We start from the raw sequence: 23767 nt of genomic DNA on the forward strand, positions 1-23767 counted from the left end.
GCACTAACTCCATGGACATTTCGAAATTCACTTCTTAACTGGTTAGCAGTAATATTAGGGTTTCGTAATGCTTGAACAAACCTATTGAGTATAGGTTTGGATGCTCTTTTTGGGTCAGTTATCTCACAGCACCAGTCTCTTCAAGTTTCTAGTATAATATATACCAACCTAGAGTAGTCTTGGTAAATATACATCTTCTGCGATGTTGCGGATGTTCATTATATATCATACCAATAACTGGTAACTGATTTTTGCGATTAAGATGTTGCCTTTGTATATTGACTATGGTACACGTTAATTGTACGTGTTTATGAAGAAATTCTCACTACATTGACAGCAAAAATTGTACTGAATATATTTTCCAAACTTATCAAATACGTCTTAAATAATTCAAACTATTTTTTTAATATCAGCAAGAGTAACTTAATATGATGAATGTTATATGTTTAATCGAATGTCCAATAAGTAATAAACATAATTACTCTTAAAAAAATCATCTAAAAGATAAAACGGCTTCTTTTTATTGTCCCCTATACCATTTTAATATGTGTAATTAAAATAATAGCTTTGGGAATGAAGCAAAATTCTTAGTCTGTTTCGCCTGTTGATAATATCTTCAATACGGATTAACATCTCTGATCTTCTGAGACAGACATTGTTCGAAATACGAAATCATGCATATTTTTATGTAAAAAATTTATTTACCTTTTCCATTATCAAATCTCATCTCAATACGTCTATCCTTAACAGCTAAAGAAATAAAGTCTCCATGTCCTTCATTAGTTTCGGCCGCATAAAGCAAAATACCATCGCTGGTATCCCTAGGCTTAATCCTCATCTCGATCCTTGTCCTTTTCAATGGTCTTGGTGGAGGGTAAGCTATATACGCGTTATCTTTAAACGATGCCTCATAGATCTGTACGGTTTTCTCGCAATTTCTACCGCCACGACCTAGAGGGCATTGACATTTGTAGCTGTATTCAGTATCAATGCATCTCCCGACACCGCATGCGTCTGTAAATTAAATTAAGATACAAAATTAGGATAAATAAACGTAAAATATATCTTACATGGCGAACAAGCTTCTCCTTTCCGTTTATTGCAAGTGGGGCCGCTGTATTTAGCAGGACAGATACAAGTGTAGCCTTCGGTGGTTAGTGCTTCTTGACAGGTGCCCTGATTTTGACACTTACTCTCGGTACAAGTTTCACAGTTGGTAATGCCCACAGAGTCGATTGATTCGTGTAGGATATCTTGGTAAGCGTAGCCGATCTTGAATTTGCTTATGCAACCTAAAAATGCAATTCGTTTTTGTACACGTCATTTTGTAAGGATATTTGATATCATAAACTGTATAAATAGTACGAATTGTATAGGTCTAAGGCCTGATAATGCTCGTTGAAGAACGAAACACGTGCTACTGTATTTTTTTATTATATATATTTGACACCGAGACTTTCTAATAATAATGTTTATTTCTGATGATTTCAAATCCATATACAGCTAAATACATAAATACAAATGAGGCGTCAAGTTGCAAAACCCCACAAACTTGATTTAGAGATAATCGACAAAAACTATTTTACACAAAGTTACTAGCGGTACTTAAAAAAATATAAGTTCATTGTGTGGAGTTATAATTTTGCATCTATTTTGTTCAGAAATAATCGTATTTCTTTTAATTTTCAAGAAAAAAACAAATAAACAAAACTGGATAGGGCGAGTTTTGTTGCAGTAGGATGCATATTGCGGGTTTTGCTACAGCAAGCGAATATAGCTGCTTTTGCTTCCGAAATTTTATATTTGTGTTTTTTAAATAAAATTAAACAAACAGCATTAAGTAATGCTTTATTAACAAAAATATTTTACATATTGTTATTAATTATGAAAATAATAAAAATAAAACGTTATTTAGATATTAAACAAAAATAAAACTATCTATGAACGTATAACAAAAAAATCTAAATTCTTAAAAAAAAATCAGTTCCTTCTTCTTCTGCGATTGCACCTTCATTATCATCTTCATATCATTATCAAAATCTATTTGAAAGTTTTCTGGGGCTGCCTGAATTCCATCTAGTAATTCTCGGTAGTACACTAGGATATTCTGATCTCGCCACTCTTGCCCATAGTGCTTACGTAGAAGATTTTCCACATCTATGATTTTTTCTTGCTTAACAGGAATTCCAATAGGTAAGTATCAGATCGGTTTCATTTCCATATTTCTATAAGACTGGCCTTTCTTTAGTAAACTTCTATAGGTTGACAGATTTAACGAGACAATTTGTCTCGTTAAATCTGTGCTTATAATTAACTTCCCCTTTAACAACAATGTCACCTTTAATGTTTTTTTTCAGCGACAATCTTTTACACTGGGAAAGTTTAAAGTGCCAGCTGGAAGTATTTTTCATGACACGGGATGATTCACTTTTCCAATCACTTACAACACATTCTCTGTCACCTAGTTTTTGAAGTTTTCCTTGCTCTTCAAATAACAAGTAATAATCTTTTGGTTTAACTATGACTTCTTTTCTACGAACTTTTCGATTCTTTCAAACACTCGATCCGGGGGTAGGTAAGAATGCCCAACTACTGGAAATGTTAGTTTTACTTCAGTAATAGTAGGTGGTGCTTGCGTCTGTAACCCGTATCCTAACATGCAAATAATCGTGGAATTCTTGTTTTGTCCAGGGCACCCATCACAAAACATTTCAACTACATTAATGTCGTCGCTGAAGGTATATATCGTTAGGAGATAATTTATCCTTGAAGTTATCTCATTAAATCCCTTAGGCCTTTCATTTTCCAACCACGTATATATCCGTACAGAATTGCGTGTCTGTGTAGATTTTGAGCCTCCAATGCAAACGGTAAAGTTATAGCAGTACAGTTGCCTAGAATAATTAGCTGCTTGATCTGGTATTTTTGGTAAAATCATGTTCTTTTGGCAATCCAAGGAGAACTTTACTGTGTTTGGTAATTCTTTTTGAATCATTTTGGTGAAGCACTGTGCTTTTAACTTATGCACTCTCACTCTAACCATAAGTAGATTTTTTTATACCTCCGGCTGAAGGAAGATATTTCCTAGTCGACTTATGTCTGCTGTAGTGGGATTCAACAGGCTGCAGTTTTTCAATAAAAGCTGTAACGGACTTTCTTCTATCCTCGTATTTTTCTGGATGCCTATTTCCACCCCTTTTTTCTACTGAACCGTAGCCTGTTTCCAGATGTCTTTTGCAAATTAATTGTACCCTATCTTTTTTGATACCTAATATCGACAAAAATGATTTTTGACATACTTGAATCTTCTTATTGCCTGTACGAACTCTTACAAAGTATCTGTCATTCCTTTTCTGGAACTTCCTACTTTTTCAGCTCTTGATCGTTGTGGTTGTTCCTGAGTTGCATATAGCGCAGAATAAACTCGTAAAACGTCTTGTTGCATTTTCGTTTTGTTTTCGTAAAATTGCTCGTGGAAGCGCCGAATATCTTGCATTCCTAATTCATTGCATTTTAAGGCATTTTGTTTCTTGTGTTTGCATGTTGATTTGGTTGGTAATGTTTTTGTAACATACCGATTCTTATTTGCTCGCTCACGTTTCCAGTTTTCTACATTACGTTTACGTTTCCTGCTTATGATGACTGTAGTTTCATCCATTACAAATATTATGGAACATACTTTCTACTCCGAATAAGAATAAACGATACTTAAAATGCTTTTAAAAAGCTAAAGACGACTGCTTCAAAATAATAAACTGATAATTCGACGCCGGGCGGTTTATCTGCACGTGGCTGAAACAAATCTGTTTGAATTGGTTGGAAATTCTCTGTTTTCATGCAGTAAGTACAGAGTTGCCAAAATTATCAAATCATTTATCGCACACGTTATGGATAAGGCGGTAGTAACATCATATTTGGGTAAGTTACCTATGGTATAAAGCGGGTATTGCAAACGTAATCACAGTGAAAGTATATAAATGGATAAGACGGATTCTGCCGCAGTAATCGATTTTTACAATTAATTTTAAATAGAAAGGAGCGGGGTTTTTCTGCATGGGTTTTGCAAGTTGACGCCTTAAATATAAATATATAAACATAAGTACACCCTGAAGCGGTAAAGCTTGATAGGGCAAGAAAAAAAACATATAGAGTATAAAGTTGCATTCGGTTTAGCGTTCATATTTTTCACAACTTCTACATTTCGGGGTTCTACGCAAGCTAGCGGCAATTCACCTAATTAACTATAGCTTGTAACATTTTATCCTGATACAGAACATGTAGTACATACATTACAAACACATTTATACCAAATGGTTGTTAAAATTATTTAAAGCATGTTTCTACTTACAAAGCATATGAAATGTTTGCCTATCTTTTTCAAAAATCTAGTCTTTTAATTTTTTTTTAAATGATAATTGACTTATTAAGAGTTTTAGGGTTTCTGGAAGACAAATATAAAATTTTGCTACTAAGTAAGAAGTAGATTTTTGGCCAATTATTTTTTTTGAATAAGGAACCATTACACAGTCAGTGTTCTATCGTGTTGGTCTATTATGTTGAACAGGTAGGAGAATTATTTTGTTCTTGGCAATGCACATAATAATATTGAAGAAATATAGTCGCAAATCGAACACTCTGGATTGAGCAAAGATCTGGTTGCTCGCATACGTTTTATTTTGATTGTAGAGGACTAAGAATCCATTTCTGAATTACATCCAAGTTTTTAAGAAAGCAAATCTGGTAACAAGGTACCTAATTTTTGCAATTGCATAGTTTATCTGTTGGTCCCATATTAGGTGACTATCTATTATACTACCGAGATATTTGACAACAGCAATTTTGAAGATTGTGACGTTTCCATTTATTTCTAGGGTGGAAAAATTTGGCAAGTATGTGAATAGGATGTGAATGGCTAAAATTTCGTTTTGTGCTCATTTAGTGTTAATTTATTTATCGAAAACCATTACATATTTCTTTAAAATCTAATTCAATTAACTCTTTTAAAGACATACACGGCTTTCCTTCATAAAAGATAACAGTATCGTCGGCAAAATGTCCACATGAATGTATTTTTAAAAGACCATTTATATAAGCAATGAATAAGACCGGTCCCAGCACTGTTCCCTGAGGTACCCCGCACTACTTTTAAGTCCTTTAATATTAACAAACTGGAACCTGTTTCCTAAATAACTTTTTAAGAGATTTAAAGCATTTCCTCGTATGTCCAATTTCTCAAATTTTCCTATAAGTTTTTTATGACAAACCGTATCAAAAGCTTTTTTAAGGTCTATAAATACAGAAATGCATGGTTTCTTATTATCAAACGCTTCATAAATTTTTGCGGTCAGAGATAAAATTGCATCTTCTGTTGATTTTCCTTTTCTAAAGCCAAATTGATTATCAGATGTAACATTATTTTTTTCAAAAAAATTAACAATTTTTTAATGGTTTCTAAGATTTTTGAAATTTTCTGAATTGATATTGTAAATTGTGGCTTACATGAAACACGATAGAATTAATTGCCCTTGGTGAGGTGACAACTTCGAATGTGCCGAATAAAACAATTTACTTTACATTCGTATAGATTCTGTTATAAAGACAGATTAAAAAGTGAGGAATGATAGTACTGGTACTTGTTAATCTATTTTAAAAACAGTGTTGAAAATTGGATAAACAGAAGAACAGAACTTCTAATTTGTTTTACATGAAATAGACTGACAATAAGCGATCTTTATAACCTACTAAAAAGAGGTTAGATGAGGAAATTCGACATATGAATAAAATGAGATTCACATTCGCTTCTTTTTGCCAATAATTGTTGTTGTTACCATAGCATGCCTTAAATATAGTCACTATGTTGCCTAAAAATCAAGTTGAAGAAGTGATTCCTTCTAGGTGTAATACTTTTTAAGCCAGTGATTATATTTATTTTATATCACTTGATATTTGCTTTACTAACAACGTTGGCATTTTAAGAAGACGAAAAGTACTTTTTTTATTTATTGTAAAGTATACAAAACTCCAAGTCAAAGTCGCATAAGTGTATAATTGAAATTAAGATGTTAAAGTTAGGTCTATTAAAATTAAAAACTTTCTTAACCATATACCGGGTGGTGCGTCGCCGAGCGGAACATAGGAAAACCCATGTAATATTTTAAGGGGGTCGATTATTGGCTTTCCTGTAGATTTTATAGAAAAAATGTAAGATAACTTTTTGAAGAGACCAATCTGGCAAACCCTTGTGCAAAGTTTAAAAAAAATTTAATAAGCGTATCTTGAATTATTCAATTAAATGTAATTGCAAAATTAGTAAATTTTCGGTTCAGGTAAAACCAGACGGGCACCAGTAAAATGAATATTGTCACTGACGAGGAAAAGTGTCAATTAATCAGTGACATTTGAAAACAAGTATAAATTATTCAATCGACGAAAAATATATTAAATAAAAGTTTAGATAAAAAAGTAATGTTAACGTGTCTCACTTTGAATGTATGGTTGTGAGTAGGGAATCCAATCCCGTAATACAGGATGCCGCAAATGCGGGATTCCTCCAAGTTTCTGCGGGATCAACATTGCGGGATTTTCCGTGCGGGATCTGCGGGAATCAATATTAAAATTCCGTATTCGACAATAAAACTACAAACGTTTTTTAAAACGCCCCAGAAAGCAAAAAAACCACTCACAAATAATTACGGACTTATCTAGTCGGACATCTGTTATATAATTGCATTACTGCACGGATTTAAATCCAAGGGGAATCCCCGAGCGCCGACGCTTCGTCGCCCGGGATTTCCCGCTGGGGTAGCTATTGGAAATAAGTCAAACAAAATAAACAGGTTATTTTACTTTCCAATTTATGTGTGTGCATCTGTGCGTAAGTGGAAAGCGTTTAACTAGTGACTGGAAACGATTTCTTCAGTTAAATAAATTACGTACTACATCGAATGTAAACTAATAATCGCTAAAATTAGTGTGGTTTATAAAGAGAATAAAGGCTCAAGTTTAGTTTGGAATCATTTCTTAAAATCTGAAGATGGTTTTACAGCTAAATGTAAGTTATGCCCAAGCATTATTAAAATCTCTGCTCGTTCTACCAAAGGTCTTCACACCCACTTACAAACGAAGCATAATATGAATTTAAAATCCAAGAATAACAGCGAGAGTGATATTGACATTGATAGTGCCAGTACTGCCAGTAGCTCGAAGAGTTCGTTTACTAGTTCTACCCTTATTTCTAAGCGCTCAGGCTCAGATGAGATTAGTTCTTCTATGCTACCTAAGAAAATAAAAATCACGGAATATTTTCAATCTCAGAAAAAAGTGTCGATGGAAGAAAGAGTGTCCCGAATGGTAGCTAAAGATGGTATACCATTTGCAAGGTTTATCACATCGATCGATATGCGCCAACTATTTGAATCAGAGGGCCACAAATTGCCTTCTTCTGCGGGTACGGCGCAAGGTATGGTAATGGCCTACGGAGAATCAATTAAAAAGAAAACTATGGAAGAACTCGAGGCTCTAAAAAAATCCAAACAGCGATTCACAAAATCATTTGATGAGTGGTCATCCTTAAGAAATCGGCGCTATTTAAATCTCAATCTGCATGCTTATAACGCTGGATCCGTTAGTCTTTAGAACTTAGGACTAGTGAGAATCCTCGGTACCTTTCCTGCCGAATCATGTGTAAGAGAAATTAAAAAAAAAACTGAAGGAGTTCGGCATCCACCTTGAACGAGATATTGTCGCAGCAACGACAGATGGTGCTGCAGTCATGAAGAAAGTGGGCAGATTGTTATCAGTACATCTTCAACTGTGCTATGCTCATAGACTGCAGCTAGCTGTTTGTGATGTACTTTACAAAAAAACACATCAAGAGGAAGAATATCTACAAGAAAAGAGTGGATCAGATTTAACTTGTAGTAGCAAGCCTGACAACAGTGACTAGCTGTTACGAATGAAGAACAGTGCTACTTCCTTTCCGTAGATCAAGAATTTCCAGAGGTAGATTTACTACCTCTGGAAAATAGTAGAAGTTACAGGTGAAAAAAACTATTTCTCAACTTAAAATAAACTTAAATAATATATTACGTATAAGTACGACAAATTGTAAAATATTTTAGTTCAAAATCTCACATGAAAAATGGCTTATTGCAAAATTATATTAAAGGAAAATTTGGCAGAGAATTGCAAATGGTCAAAGATTGTAAAACACGTTGGAGCAGTCTTGCAGCAATGATTTCAAGGTTCAACCTCGTCAGAGAGTATTTATTAAGAGCTCTCATTGATCTTAAAATTACATCATCTTCATATTCATTTACTGAGGATGAATGTAATACGTTGACAGATATTGAACGTGCATTAGAACCAGTTAAGCTGGCTGTAAGCGTTTTGTGCCGCGAAGATGCAACACTCGTTACTGCTGAAACTACACTGCGATTCATGATCAGCAAATTGGAAAGTCATCATAATTCTGCATTGAGTAAAGAAATGGCTAAAGCTTTACGTTCTAGGATAAAAGAGCGCCGTTCATCACTGACAAGTATGTTACTGTATTTGGAAAATCCAGGCAAATATCTGGAATTTCTGGAACAACAGTCAGCATCTACCAACGGTCAAGAAGATACATTTTTATTTCATAGCAAATCAAGACTACGAACAGAAATAAAGAGTTAAATTGAGAGGCTGCAAATAGAGAAGTCTTTAGGCCAAACCGAAGCCCAGACCACTTATGTTAAGGTTGTTGAGGAGGATGAAGAGGATAATATACCTTTATCTAATCTAACAACAAGACGTGAACTATCGGCATTAAATTTAGAAGAGGAATTGAATCGTAGTCTTCGTACTGCCTGGGTATCAGAATCAAATCTCCTATGACTGTACGAGCACGAATAACACTTGACCAGTTACTAAAACATGAAATGACCCTGTTTGAGTGCGGTGGGAATAGGGGTATATACTTGGAAGCTGTTTACAACTGTGTAAAGTCTATTCCGCCGACAAGTGTCGAAGCTGAGCTTGTGTTTTCAGCTGCAGGATATATTTGCAATAAACTAAGTTCAAACTTAAAAGATGATACCTTGGATATGTTACCTTTTCTCCGAAAATACTTCCAAAATCAATGTGACAAGTGACAAGTGACCTTTAAACTAAGTGCTTGAACCACTAACTAATGTATTTTGTATATGAAACAAACACTTTTTTGCATCTACTATAGTTTGTTTATAATTGCATAAGACATAAGACCTTTTCTTAGCAATTAGCATGTTTAATAGGTTTATTACAAAAAGTTATATATATATATTGTTAACAATCCCGCATTCTTGCGGATCCGCGAGATCGATGATTTTTATCCCGCAGGTTTGCGGGATTGAAGTTTTGGTGCGGGATTGAATACCCTAGTTGTGAGATTGATAAAACGAAAAAAAAACATTTCTTGTATTCGGCTGTACGTCAGATTTGACAAAGCCTTATAACAAATTGTTTGCTGGTGGCTGATGTCTGGTTTTACCTGAACCAAAAATTTGGTAATTTTGCAATTACATTTAAATGAATAATTCAAGATTCGCTTATAAAAATTTTTTGAAACTTTGCACGAGGGTTTGCCAGATTGGTCTCTTCAAAAAGCTATCTTACATTTTTTCTGCAAAATGTACAGGGAAGCCAATAATTGACCCCCTTAAAATTTACATGGGATTTCCTATGTTCCGCTCGGCGACGCACCACCCGGTATAATTCAATCAGAAATTTTGCTTACCAATAAACATACCTTAAAACAAAGCATTTAATAGCCTACAGTAAAATTTAAAATTTAGTGTGTTAAGTACTATTATTGTTAAAATACCCTTGAAACTATTGGACTATTCCTTACAATTTGATTAGAGTTAATTTTTGTAAAATGATCTTTTTAAGTAATACTTATATCAAAAAACCTAGAGAAGGGAAAAATTGTAAATTTAAAAATTGATTACACTACGCTGTGCTTCAGGGTACAAGGTTGAGGCGGCAAATTTAAATAGTTTTTCTGGTTTTATGGTAGTATTTGGGAATCTACTTTTAAAAATTAAGAATTGGCAGGACTCTGGTTTGCTTTCCTTAGATGTAGATAAAACTAATTTTATAACTTTCACCTTAGCTCAAAGGACTCTTAAGTTATAGAAACAAATAACTGTAAGCGTATATAATAAAAAGAAGAGTTAAATATTTAATAACTCTTACTGATGAAACATAACATGTAAAAACCATGTAATCTCTATTATAAAAAAAATAAGAAAATTAATTTTATTAGCTAAGCAATATCTGAGGTAATAAATGGCGAGCTAATAATTATGATCAAAATGGGAGATCAAACCAATATCGAAACTATAGATCGATCGCTCTTTTGTCCGCTTTATATAAGCTTTTTACCAAAGTCATAGATAGATCAACGATATTTTTAATAGATTTCGACTATAGTATAAATGATCATATTTAAATAATACGTAGGTACCTACTCTTATTAAGAAGTGTACCAAATGTACTATACCATTATAGCTTACATTTATCGACTACAAAAAAGGTTTTAATTTGGTGGAAGCTTGGGGGATGCTGGAGGCAATGGATAATGCAATGATTGACTTAAGATACATCAACCTCGTTAAAAATATCCACAATATAAGGGTGTTACAATACATGTCAAAGTAGACGAAAATATAACAATCGAAAAGACCCCATACGGAGAGGGGTAATGCGACATAATTTCACCAAAATTATTTACTGTGGTATTAGAAGATGGGTGTAAAAAGTTGACAGGAGATTTTTGAGTCATCTCGGGTTCGTTGTAACATTGTGATCATGAGCTCAAACAACCGCAACACCAATGTCAATATGGATAATCACACACTTTAACTAGTAGAAGAATATCTATGTCTGGGACAGACTATGAGGCTAGGCGAAGATAACCGGACAGCCGTAATAAGGAGGAGACAACCGATTATACCAATTAATCTGAAATAAAAAATATTCGATGCCTGCGTACTACCAGTTATATTATACGGGCTCGAGTTGTCACTGATAGAACGTAGATTGCTGGGAATTAGCTGAAGAAATAGACAAAGAAATAAGGGTATAAGGGCAAGAACCAAAATGAGTGACGTCAAAGAATAAACTGTAAAAAACAAAGCGTTGGGCAATAGCGTGAAATAAGGAAAACAAAGAGAAGCAGGAGCAGATCCATGCTAAGATAGCAAGATGTTATGGAGAAAGGAACAAGAAAGAACTGGCGTTCAGCACAAAACAGGTCAACATGGAAGGAAATGGAAGAGGCCTATGTCCAAGATTAGAATAATACAGGCTGATAACGAAGGAATATCCTGGACATTACTATGTTAAGGATTGTGTATTTTTCATTGTGGTTTAGTTATATTGGGAAATGCTAGTCAAAGATGCTAAATGTCATGAATAATTTATGTACAGCTCAAAAGTATATTCTCAAAAATATGTACTTTTGAAACAGAAGGTATCCAACAGAATTATTATTTAAAGCAGTCCAAATACTAACTACAGAAAAGTACATATAAGTAAAAGTAGTCTTAAATCGAGAAAATCCATCCATTTTCCCAAAGATGCTGGTCAAACATTTTATAAAAGTAACAATACAAAACACAAAATTTACGGAATCACATAAATACAAAGAAAGTCTTAAGATTCATGATCAAAACATCTTATTATAAACAAGAACCACGTCATAAGTTAAATACAAGAAATAATGAGTAACAAATTGTTTTGATACATTCTCTAGCATTATGGGTTTATCAAAGGCACATCTGCTTTGTGAGACCCAAACTATTCAATCCTTTACTTAAGGACGTCAAAAAAAACCAAATTATAAAATACAGAAGCATTTGTTGATTGGATAAAAAACAGTGATATCTGTTATCTTGATATTATGAAAAGAAGTAAATTTTCTGAACAGATTTGGGCTAAAATACAAAAATTATACTAATCCTTAAAAATTAATAAAAATCTGTTCTTTTTAAAGTGCTATTTTGACTTCAATCAAATGATATCATCAAGTTATTTACTTTTGGTGATATAATTTAATTGATTTTTTTTTTTAATAAAAAATATCAATTAATTTAAACGTTTATTGTATTTTTTTTTTGAACATGCCCCAATGTGTTTATTATCGAATTATAAGTTATAGCCTTGGATGGTACCTTTTTGCTAAAGAAGCAGTAGCTCTACTTTGATTACAACGTATAGCTTGACTAATTAAATTTTTGTTTTATTTCCGATATTTGTCAGTTTTTATACCATGACAGTGTTTAATCAAGTTATTGTACTTACCGACTAAGCCTCTATCGATTCCTACTTCCGGTGAAATATGATCATAGTCAGGAACACCACCAAGGAACAATGGCTCGCTTAGGTCTAATCCGAAATATTTTCCCTCATTTTCACCAATATATGGTCCTTTACCATCGATATACATAATAACTAAAACCGATTAAGTTTCAGCACCTCTCTTCATAAATATATTTTTTTCTCTTACCTCTCTTTCTATTCCTGACCACTTTGATAGTATGCCACTCTCTTACAGTAACGGTTTCATTCGCTCTCACAGTAGTCGTAGGTGTACCAGGTCCCAGATTGAACTTAAACTCAGGAACGCCATTATTCAAAGCCAGAGAAATAAAATCTTGCTCGCGTTCCTTATCCCTGTTGCCATTATAAAGGATAAGTCCATAATCAGTCTCTGGTCTGAAGGAAATTTCGAAGCTAAATTGAAGGTAAGCGTCAGTCAAGGTTGGTAAGCTGATAAAACTATTTGGTGCTTGAGTGAAGTAAGGAATTATACCAGTCACAACTAAAACGATTGGTATTTCTAGGGTTCGTCCTTTGCTACTTGTAGCCTGGCAGATGTAAGTTCCGGCATCGATTGATCCTACCGAGTTTAATTGAATAGTTTTCTAAAAATAAAAAAATATAAAATAAATAAGCATATTCTAGAAAAGACGCAGCAGGAACATAGACGTAAAAGTAAAGAAGTAAAGATTATTGAATACTGTTATAAATTTTTCCCTAGAAAAAAGTTGACAGTAACATTATTGAGAATGTGATACTTTTTTTCTGACATAAATTTGATCTACGTATATCATCATGATAAAATGTGGTGCACCAAAACATAAAATTTTTAAATAATATAGAAGAGAATTTAAGAAAGAATATAAAAATGTATAATAAATATTATTTTAAACCTAGCAACACATTAGTGAAAACAGCCCTGCTAATTCCTATATTTGAAAACGGAATGGAAAATATTGTTACCGCCAGACATTATTTTTGACACCTGTCACAAATATATTGACACCTCTTATTTACATTGTTTGTCAGGTTCTTAGATGGATCCTAGGATAGGTTCTTTGACAAGTGACTAAAATCCGACCAATCTGGCGGGGACTATAACATGCCTAGTTTCAATTTTATTACCAATACAAAAAGAAACTTGACGTGTTTTTGGAACTTTTTAACTTTTATACAGGGCCAGAAATATTATTATATATAACTGACACCCTGTATAATTTTTTTACGATTAAGGATATTTGTTAGCATTCTAAAATACTTACACTATACTCGTCAATATAGAATGGCAAACTTCCACCCTGTTTACTCCACAAATATGTCACAGGTTCATCGAAATCGGTATTGCATTCCAAGATTACTGAAGCTTTCCTCTTAGCCCTTTGAACTTGAATAGGAACTTCATCTTTTTGGTCGTCTGGAGCTAAATGTTACTTAAATGTAAAACATATTCCAAAAGTGAGAGTCAAGATACTTACCTCTAATATTTACGTTATAGTCCTTATAATAATGTCCCTTGTCTCCGTGGGCGTCACACCTGTAAGCTCCGGCATTTTCCAGACGTGCATTGTAAATCATCAGTCTTCCAGCTCGGTTCTGGACATTATCAGCCAGTCCGCCACCAATTTTACTCCATAAAGGAATTACTCCGGGTTCATTCGATTGGCATTTTAAGTCGATGTCTGCTCCCACAAGATATTCGGCTTCTTCGGGGGTAATATGGAGAGCCGGGTTTGGTGGGAGTGATTTTACTTCTGGACCTGCAAATACTCGGTTAAATTAAAAAAAGACCCGTAGGGTATAATTTAAGCGAGTCTACTTAAGGAGGTTATATTAAATTAGATGTTTAATACACACACAAGATGCTCTGAAAGACTAATTTTTAGTTAAATATGGAAGAAAGTGAACAGGGTAAGGTAGTGAAGAGTACATACAAAAGAACACATAACATTAATTAAATTATTTGATTAAAAAGGAGGAATTACACACTTTATAGAACTAAAGGTGCCTGCCTTTACTAGAATAAAAGAGGATACACCTTAGAAACTTATCTAACATACACTAATGAGTACGACAAACAAAACATATAAGTAAAGAATGCCCATAACCATTACACAATCCAGAAACAGAGAGGTAGACGAAACACTGCATTACCATCGAGAAGCGATTTCCTGATCTAAAAAAGCTTTTTCCTTAGTGCGATTTTGGACTAAGAAAAAGCCTTGCACAAGACGATAAATAATGCCCAGAAGTTATGTCTAGATATTTGTCGTTATTTGTAAAGTTTTAACTTTAATTTCTGTTTACGTAATTCTGAACAACAAATAATTTTAGATAACAAGTTTATGGGTATAAAGGAAAAGGACGCTGTAATCAAGAACACACTTGCTGCGGTCCTAAATGTAATGTTAAAAGTTTTCACGATTAAAGCATAGAAATTTTGGAATTAAAGGTTGAACTTCGTTAAATAATTTTCATTAAAAGTTACATTCATTAAAATGTAACTTTTAGTCTCTCACTATACAATTTAATGTTAATTATCAAATTTACAGGTAAAAAGACCTACTTAACATGAATTAATTTAAACACACAAAATATATAACATATTCAGTATGTATCGGCCAAATGGAATAAATTCTATAATAATTAAATGGGCGTTTGCTCGTAAAAGCGCTTAGACACGTCGATAGGTATTTTTACGTTTTACTTATTTAGTTGTTACAACACTGTCAATACTTATTTGCCATTTCAGTTTTGATAATGGGAAAGTGAACATAAACCATTTTAACATACCTTCTTGTGCTGACTGAGATTAAAAATAAAATAATAAAATTGTGTTCTTCACTTTGGATTAAGATGCTTGGGCTTGGAACTTATGGTCTGTCATCAATATATATAAAATATCAGTGTCATAGTCGCTTGAATTTCGCTAACTGCCTATCAGAAGAATTAATTTAACAGAAATGCACAAAATATTAATTCTACAGATGATTGGTTATCGAAATAGCACACGGACATAAAAATATAAGTTGTTGTTCTATAATTTTCCCAAAGGACAATTAGTAAAATAGAAAAGCAGTTTCGTAAGCTTGGATATAATCAGGCATATTAAAAGAGCAGCTACGAATGCAATAAGTGATGATACCAAATTAGATCTTACGCTTGAGTTTGCGGTCATCTGGTTGAAAAGCAGTGCCAATGTTGGAAGTTAGCTATTCATCTATTATTCGAACATTGAAAGATAATAAAATGCATTCCTTTATATTGATACTAACTCAGGAATTCAGGGAAGACGATTTTGATAGAAGAACAAATATTTGTAAGAGATAACAATAAGATGTAATCAAAGCATGTTTTGTTTTCTCATGAGTGCACCTTTACACTTAATGGTCATGTTAAACAACAAAATTTTCGTAAAAAAGAAAATCTTCCCTGGATGAGAGAACAACATACCCAACACCCTAAAAAGGCCAGTGTTTGAGCATAAATTGCCGGAGATCATATGGCAATTTGAATGGTGATAAATATTTAGCACTGCTCCAAATTAATGTCGTGTCAACTTTGACAAACATATCCTGATCCAGCAAACCCACAAGTGCAAGCTAATATCATATGTTTTAAAATGATAATCAATGTCCAGCAGTACTTCAACCGAATATTTCTAAATCGGTGGATAGGGACACAAGGACCGATGGAGTGGTCCGCACGATCCCCTGATCTGACTTCTTTTTATGAGGATACGTCAAAAATATTATTTAGAAAACCAAACCCCTCGACTATGTTTTGCGATTTGTTCGGTTACGCCTGAGAAGTTTCTCCTAAACAGTTACACATTGGTATAAGATATTGTACATGACATAAGTCTAGAATATTCTGAAGCATTGAGTAATATATAGGGTGTCGCATTTAAAATAAAAAACTTGCATATGTTTTTTATGTTGAAAATAGTCAAGTAAAAATATCAATCGACGTGTCTGAGCGCTCTTTCCAAAATATCCCTATTTATTTATTATGGGATTTATTCCATTTGACTGATACATATTCTATACAGTATAAACACACACAACCTGACAAATTGATCCAAAAATGCCAAGCATCTTGACATTGCTGCTAATAAACCTTAAAGTTCTATGAAGTAGTGCAAGCCATAATTGGTTGGGTAAAACGGGACTAAAGATAGACCACTCTGTGTCAATCGCCTTTCAGGGATATCAAAATAAATGTGTTCGAAAAGGTCATGACAGTTAAATATAACGTTAACTAGTTTTAATACATTCTTTAGATCAATTCTACGATTCCATGCTAATATAAGGTGGAATGTAGCAATTCTCAAAAAACCTATTTTAAATTCGTATATTTGTGAGCCTGATAGTAGGGTGACAACACAACAGATGCATACTCAAGAAGCGATCTAAAGAGAGACAACTGCAGGACCATGTATTTATTGAGAAACCCTTGGAGTTTATCGTAACAGAACCAAGTATCTCCATCGCCCTCAGACACTTTCGAAATATACTTCAGACTCCTGTTGGTCACTAGAGAGGAAAATATAAATCTGTGACCAGAGCGAAACCTAAAGTAGAACAGAGCGTTTAAATATGCTTCAAGACTAATGGTATCTAGAGATATCACTTGATATAATTTCATATAGTCGACAAACATTACACAGTTTGAGTTTTGCATGCGTTTAGTGTTGCCATTAACAAAAAGCAGGAACATAAGTGGTTACGTGAAACGCATCGGAAATAAATCTCCCAATCCGCACAGCCTATCTACTAAAAAACGATGCAACTTGTCACTGAATCCAAAAAAAATAAACTTGGCAATCAAGATATTTAAGTTGACAATCTCAAAGGCTTTGGAAATATCAGTGTAAACACATGGATCTGACCATTATTCTCCAAGGTCTCCAACAGGGCCATTTGATATGCAGTCAAATTTTTAGTAGTGTTAGAGACTATCACATCAAAAAAACCAATTTGATTGGTCATATATGTAGCAAAAAATTTTAACATTGACGTTTCCAAAGAGTGAAAAAAATACCAGTATCCCAAAACTTAATAAACAATAATTGTAGTCGTTTATTCTATAAATTTATTGAGGAAAATGTTACGAATTTTGTCAGGAATACAGATATTCTAAAAAAGTAAACTCCGGATTTCATGTAGTGCCATTATAATACAGATTGACATTCAGGAGCCGGATGTTTTTAAAACGCATAGTACGAAGCTTGAGGCGATTAGAGTGGAGCAAGTGTGAAGTTACTATCGCTATAGTGGTGTACCATTTCAGTAAAGATGCACTCATTTTTCGCACTCACTTTAATATTGGTAGGCGGTTCCATTTCACAACACACCTCAAGTTGGATAAAGAATTTAAGAACAATACGCAGTGTCATAAAAAAAAGCAACAAGGTCCAAAAAGAATGGTAAGAATTCGTGAAAACGTAAAGCATGTGAGAGAAGATGTCGTCAGAAGCCCTACACGGTCCGCCCAAAAAGATGCAATTGAGTTAAACATTAATCGGGACTCGGTTATAAACATTTTGCATAAGAACCTAAAACTCCTACAAATTGTCCAGAAATTAAAAGAAACACATTTTCAACATCGTAAGGATTTGACTACGATAATGCAAGTTATTTTGGAGGATAATTTAGATCAGCATCTTCTAATGAGCGATGGAGTAGTTAATAAATAGAATTACAGGTACAAGTCTCCTGAAAACCTACGAAATATCCATGAAAGTCCTCCAATTTCTGAAAAACACACAATATGGTCCAACTCGCATTATTGGTCCACATTTCTTCGAAGAGAAGTTCTGTGCACATGAACCAACATTTTTTGGTCCCATGAAGAACAATACAGAAAACTGTCAACACTACAATAAATGTTGTGTGCAACCTGTTCCCATAACTTATTTCATGTTTTGGAGATGAAATGTGCCGTGGCCTGCAAGGTTTTCAGACCTGTCAATTTGTGATTTTTTTCTAAGGGTGTATTTAAAGAGTCATGTGTATATGCTTACAAGCTTACGTAGTTTGATCGAATTAAGTTGAAGAACGCAACTTCAGGCCCAGGAAATCCTGACTATTGATCGAGTGATGTTCGAGCATGTCATGGAGGATTTCATAAGGATGATCGAAAACTGCGTACAACTTGATAGTCACCATCTTGATGACAGTATTTTTCATAAATAATTCAGATTGTAAATGGCATAATATAAGCTTCATTTTCATGTTAATAAAATAGTATTTTCTTACAAATTTCTTGTGTAACATATTATTTTAAAACAAAATTAAAAAAAAAACTGCAAATTTAGTGTGTCTGGATACACCCAAAGACACATCCTTATGTTGGGAAGCTGGTTATTTAAAACCCACACTTTTTCATTAAAAATGTTTTCTTTTTAGATCAATTATTTAAAGTTCTGTATATATTGATGGCAAATCAGGGTTAACAAAATTGATTTTAAAAAAACTTGCAGCAAAACCACATTTTACAACAATATTTGATATGTCTGCAAAAATGAAAAACGACAAATTTCTAGACTTCTAAATGTTTCCAGGCACGAGAAAATTAAAACAAACCCCTTGAACTCCTGTGTTTGCACTCTTCGGGTGACTCGTCCGAGTTGTCTGCGCAGTCATTTTTGCCGTCGCAGCGCATCTCCTCGGAAATGCAGAAGCCGTTGTTACACCTCCACCAGCCGGACTGACACGGCGCATTCGGGGAAACTAAAGTTTGTTTTCATGCAAATTTCACGACGCATCAGAATTATGGTACTTGTTATGTTAGACAAATCAAAATATACATTTTTTCAATAGTTTTCAATATTTTTTTTGATTTTGGTTAATCAATTATAACTTTAAAACTGACCATATGTATTTAAATAACTTATATTAGAATAACCTGACTATGGTCACGAACTGCGGCATATGAAATAGCATTTATTTAAACATATAAATTTACAGATTTTGCCTATTATACTTTCTAAATTTTCGGTTTCATAGTAAATCGTAAATATGGCGATTTACACAAAGGTATTTTGTGTAAAAGGGGTCATTTTTTTCTGCTAAATTCATATAGAACAAGAAATATTATATATCTTTGAAATGCTTAGCCAAGGTAAACCCAACTAGGTGATGTACTAATATATTGTAATATACTAGAAGTTAAGTCTGCTTAGCAGCAAAACAGTCCAAAGATGAACAAAAGCTTTTGTCAAGAGAAACACTAGAGAAACACTAAGAGAAACACTTGACTTCTGTCAAGAGAGACACATATAGCTGGGCGCTCTGTGTCTGATGTCTCACCAGACAATTACGTCGCCTAAAAACTACGTACGTAAAAATTAGGCTAATTACGGGTCTTTTACTTAAACACCGGGACCATATGGACCCGGTATACCCGATCTTCTTTAAAATGGTAGGCAAACACAAGTTGGTGACGGGATGGATCATCTGGTATACGGATGGATAAAAAACGATCCAAGGAGTTGGGGCTCATAGTTGGGCCTAGAGTATACATGTCCATGACATTGAGCAAGGATTCAATAATTTTTGAAGTGGAACTATACGCGATACTGAAGACTGTGGAAAAAGTCCAGGATAACGCGACATTGGAAGGACACCAATGAGTTGATTGACTATAAAAAAATTCTGAGCTTCGATGCTGAAAGGGCGGATTTAGCTCACAGATCACTAGAGCTGCCGCGGCTACCTATACAAAAACCTTGTCCGATACACACATCTGCACATTCTGCAATAATAAAGAGTCGATGGACCACTTGATTGCAAATTGTGCAGCACTGGGCCAATGCAAAGGGTTACCCGATCAGACCCCCATTATATTACCCACCTCTGGAGTTCCTCAGGGCTCTAACTTGGGCCCCCTTCTCTTTAACGTTTTCGCTAATGACTTGATCTCCACCCTCATTTGCTCTCCGTTAGCATATGCTGATGACCTAAAGCTTTTCCATAGGATTGACTTTATAGCAGATTGTGGTCAACTGTAAGAAAACATCAATACTGTACACCATTAGCGCACTTTGAACAGACTTAACCTTAATGTTTTCAAGTGTAATGTGGCCAGCTACTTTCGAATCCAAGGTCCAGTTGTCTTTAATTACTCGGTTAATGGAGAGTTTTTGGCAAGGTCTACCTGTTTTAAGGATCTTGGAGTTACCTTTGACCAAAAATTTTCTTTTATCCCTCACATGGAAGATACTGTTTCTAGAGCTACTCGCCTGCTGGGCTTTATTATTAGAAATTACAAACTTCTTTCGAACACTGCCACTGCCAAAAGTCTCTACTATGCATTTGTTAGATCCAAGCTGGACTACAGCTCCCTCATTTGGTCTCCCATCTACAACCAGCACATTCACCTATTAGAATCAGCCTAACGGCGATTCCTTAAATGTTTGGCATTTAATGATGATGGAGTCTATCCTCCAAGGGGTTTTGACCATAACCTGCTGCTCTCTAGATATACTGAACGGTCACTTGCGAAGATGAGAGAAATACATTCGGTAAAATTCTTGTTTCATTTACTTAACCATAAAATTTACTTGCTTTCATATACCACGCCCAGGATGTAGACAGTGTCCAGCTTTTAACTTGGAGACAGCCAGGTCCAACATTCTGTAACAGAGTCCTATCTCACTTTATGTGTCAAAACTTTAACACTATTGCTGATTCTTATGATATTTACCATGACCATCTGACACTTATTTTGAGCCACCTACGTATGGTCGATGGGGGAAGCTAGGTTATTTAGTTCTTAGTTATTTAGTTTTTAGTTTGAGTACATTTATTTACTCATTTTTTTCTACTGTTTTGATTTAAATTAATTCATGATTCTTATCCTAATTTAGTGTTAATTCGTATTATTTATTTTCGCAAACTCACTAGTTTTTTTATTATATAGCAATTCTTTTATAGTTTAGTTGCATGGATCTAATACAGCTCATGCATTAGTACTTGCACATTTATAAATTTAATTGATTTTTCAGTAACTGGGTATATGTAACCTGTTGGAAATAAAGCTTAATATTATTATTATTATTATATTATATTACATTATATTATATGATTAATACAGTAATACTAATTAATATAATAATAACTGATCTGAGAGAAGACAGTGGAATATCAGTGTTGACGTTTGCTTGCCTTTACAATTGAGCTATTCTAAACTGCCTTAGGATCAGTTTAATTCCCTTGTAATTCTTTAAAATTACAACCCAAAGATATCCATAATCTATCTCATTTTTAGATAGGTTTTAAATTTCACTTAGCCCAACATACGCTTAGCTTTATTAATTTGAACCAAAGCTTCCTGTTTATTATTCTTTCCAATATTTATGTCGCTTCTGTTAAAATTAAATGCAAATATTGAATTAAATTATCTGCACCATCTCGCAAAATATATTTATATCATCATCATCACTTTGTAGCTATCCTTTTCTACTGCTGAACAGAGGCCTTCTCTGAGTTCCTCCATGTTTCTCGGTTTTGTACCATTATTATCTAATTTCCAGCAAGTCTCTGATGATTTGATCTGTGTAGGTGTATGTCTAGGCCTGATGTTTAATGAGACCCTGACTTGGACTTTTTTACTTTTGTTTTGTTTTTTCGTGTGGTCTCTTGGACAAAGAATGGATAATATGTTCTAAGAGCTTTAGAAGATTTGACCAAAGCGTTAGCCAACAATCATTTTTTTAAATTTTAGATTTTAAAAACCCTGAGTGGTAAATCACAAAAACTTCTTAAAAGTCATAAATTATATTTTTTAAAGATGTTATAAACGTAATCTTCCTTTTGCTATTTCATTTGACGCTGTTTGACCACAATTAAACCCCAATCCAGATAATCATAATTAACGTTAAAAAATACACTTACCAACAGCAACAAGCCTCACATAATCTTTCGCATGTCCGGACGCGGTCGCTACTTCACAATAGTACTGTCCTTCGTCTTCCCTTTCGAGGTTAAATATGTGCAATACAGTACCATCTAATCTCGAATTTGCAGGTAGAGGTCCGTTGTCTCTATACCACGTCACTGGATAGCTCTCAGTTCCGGCACCAGGGCGACATACGAGTTTGACGGTGCTTCCTAGGGGAGACTGAACCACATGGTTCTCGGCTTCAATTGTTGGACGTTGAGAAGCTGGTTGATCTAAAAAAGTTTATAAAAGTTAATAAATATTTAAAAATTTTGAATCAATAAAAACTTACAAGCAACTTTAACTTCAGCAACAGAGTCAGCTTCACCAGCGTTATTTTTAGCTACACAGCGATATTTGCCCGCATCGTTAGGATGAATATTCTCAAATCGGATGTAACCGTCGGTGGTATAAACGGAAGAGGGCATGGATCTGCCAACTGGTAACCATTGAATAGTTACTGGCTGTTCTCCTCCGGTAACTACGCATCGGATAAACGCGTTTTGTCCAGGTTCCACAGTTTGGTTCTTTGGTTCCAGACTGATCTCAGGTAGAGCTATAAAAATTTAATTTACATATTTGTATTACTTAGCATAAAGTAGTAGTTTATTAGTGTATTGCTTACAATGCAAACATTTCTAGTTTTAGTTTTAGGATTTTAGTAGAGAATATTAAGATAAACATACACAATGTGGGGTATTAGCAGTGGACCATTGAAATGGTGATGATTAGGATACGTGAAACAATGAATTTTATTATCCTAGGATAAAGAGTTTAAGAGATATGACTTTATTTTATTTTCATTTAGTTACATGGCCTGAAAATAAAATTATATCTAGGAATTATTACTATTTTTACTTTTCTATTGTTCTGACTAAAAATCTTTCATCAAGCAACATCTTTGTAATTAAGATGTTATTAATTCGATATTATTAAAAACAATAATTAAACGCTAAATGACGCTTTTTTTAATTATGCTATAAAATGTATTAAAAGATCATTTTTCAATAATGTTAGGGTAAAAAATAGCAACCTTATGAAACTTATAATAACTTAGTATAAATAAAACAGTTTTAATTAATTTAACACTGCTCTAATACTCAATGTTTTCACATAGTAAAATTAATTGTTTCGTATAACCAATATCTTTATCACCGCAATTTCGTTGATTCACTAATTTCAGTACACCATAATAGTAAAATCATATAACAAAAATAATAAACGTAATTTATTGTGTCCCAAAATAACATAGTATATCAAAACAAAGCAAATAAAATAAATGAAGAAATAACAAATAAGTTTCAAGTTTTTTAAGTTTAAAGTAAGTTATTGTTATTTCACATAAAGGCATGAGTGAATGAATCAAATAAAGTGGTTATTAAGAAATTAAGATATAAATGGCATTTACAGAGTAAACGAATTTTTAAACGGTCATCTTCTGTGGCTAGATTAGTAAGAAGGCCAGTGCTTAGCAAATAGCATT

General features: G+C 33.8%; 1 protein-coding gene across 33 annotated transcripts in view; it reads right to left on the reverse strand.

The window, feature by feature from the left end:
* Positions 1–23767, reverse strand: part of LOC126745035 (basement membrane-specific heparan sulfate proteoglycan core protein) — a 797399-nt gene that overhangs the window by 28159 nt on the left and 745473 nt on the right. For 32 of the 33 annotated variants that reach the window (XM_050452691.1, XM_050452690.1, XM_050452699.1 and 29 more), the window contains 9 exons: positions 22577–22840; positions 22239–22517; positions 18927–19073; positions 13818–14099; positions 13605–13762; positions 12530–12947; positions 12325–12474; positions 1071–1292; positions 706–1014 (listed from right to left, as the gene is read on the reverse strand). In XM_050452691.1, coding sequence (XP_050308648.1) covers positions 706–1014; positions 1071–1292; positions 12325–12474; positions 12530–12947; positions 13605–13762; positions 13818–14099; positions 18927–19073; positions 22239–22517; positions 22577–22840 — 2229 coding nt within the window. The remainder of the gene's footprint in view (positions 1–705; positions 1015–1070; positions 1293–12324; positions 12475–12529; positions 12948–13604; positions 13763–13817; positions 14100–18926; positions 19074–22238; positions 22518–22576; positions 22841–23767) is intronic. The other variant, XM_050452692.1, reaches the window with a different exon arrangement.

This window comes from Anthonomus grandis, chromosome 15 (genome assembly GCF_022605725.1).
Source record: "Anthonomus grandis grandis chromosome 15, icAntGran1.3, whole genome shotgun sequence".
NCBI lineage: Eukaryota > Metazoa > Arthropoda > Insecta > Coleoptera > Curculionidae > Anthonomus > Anthonomus grandis.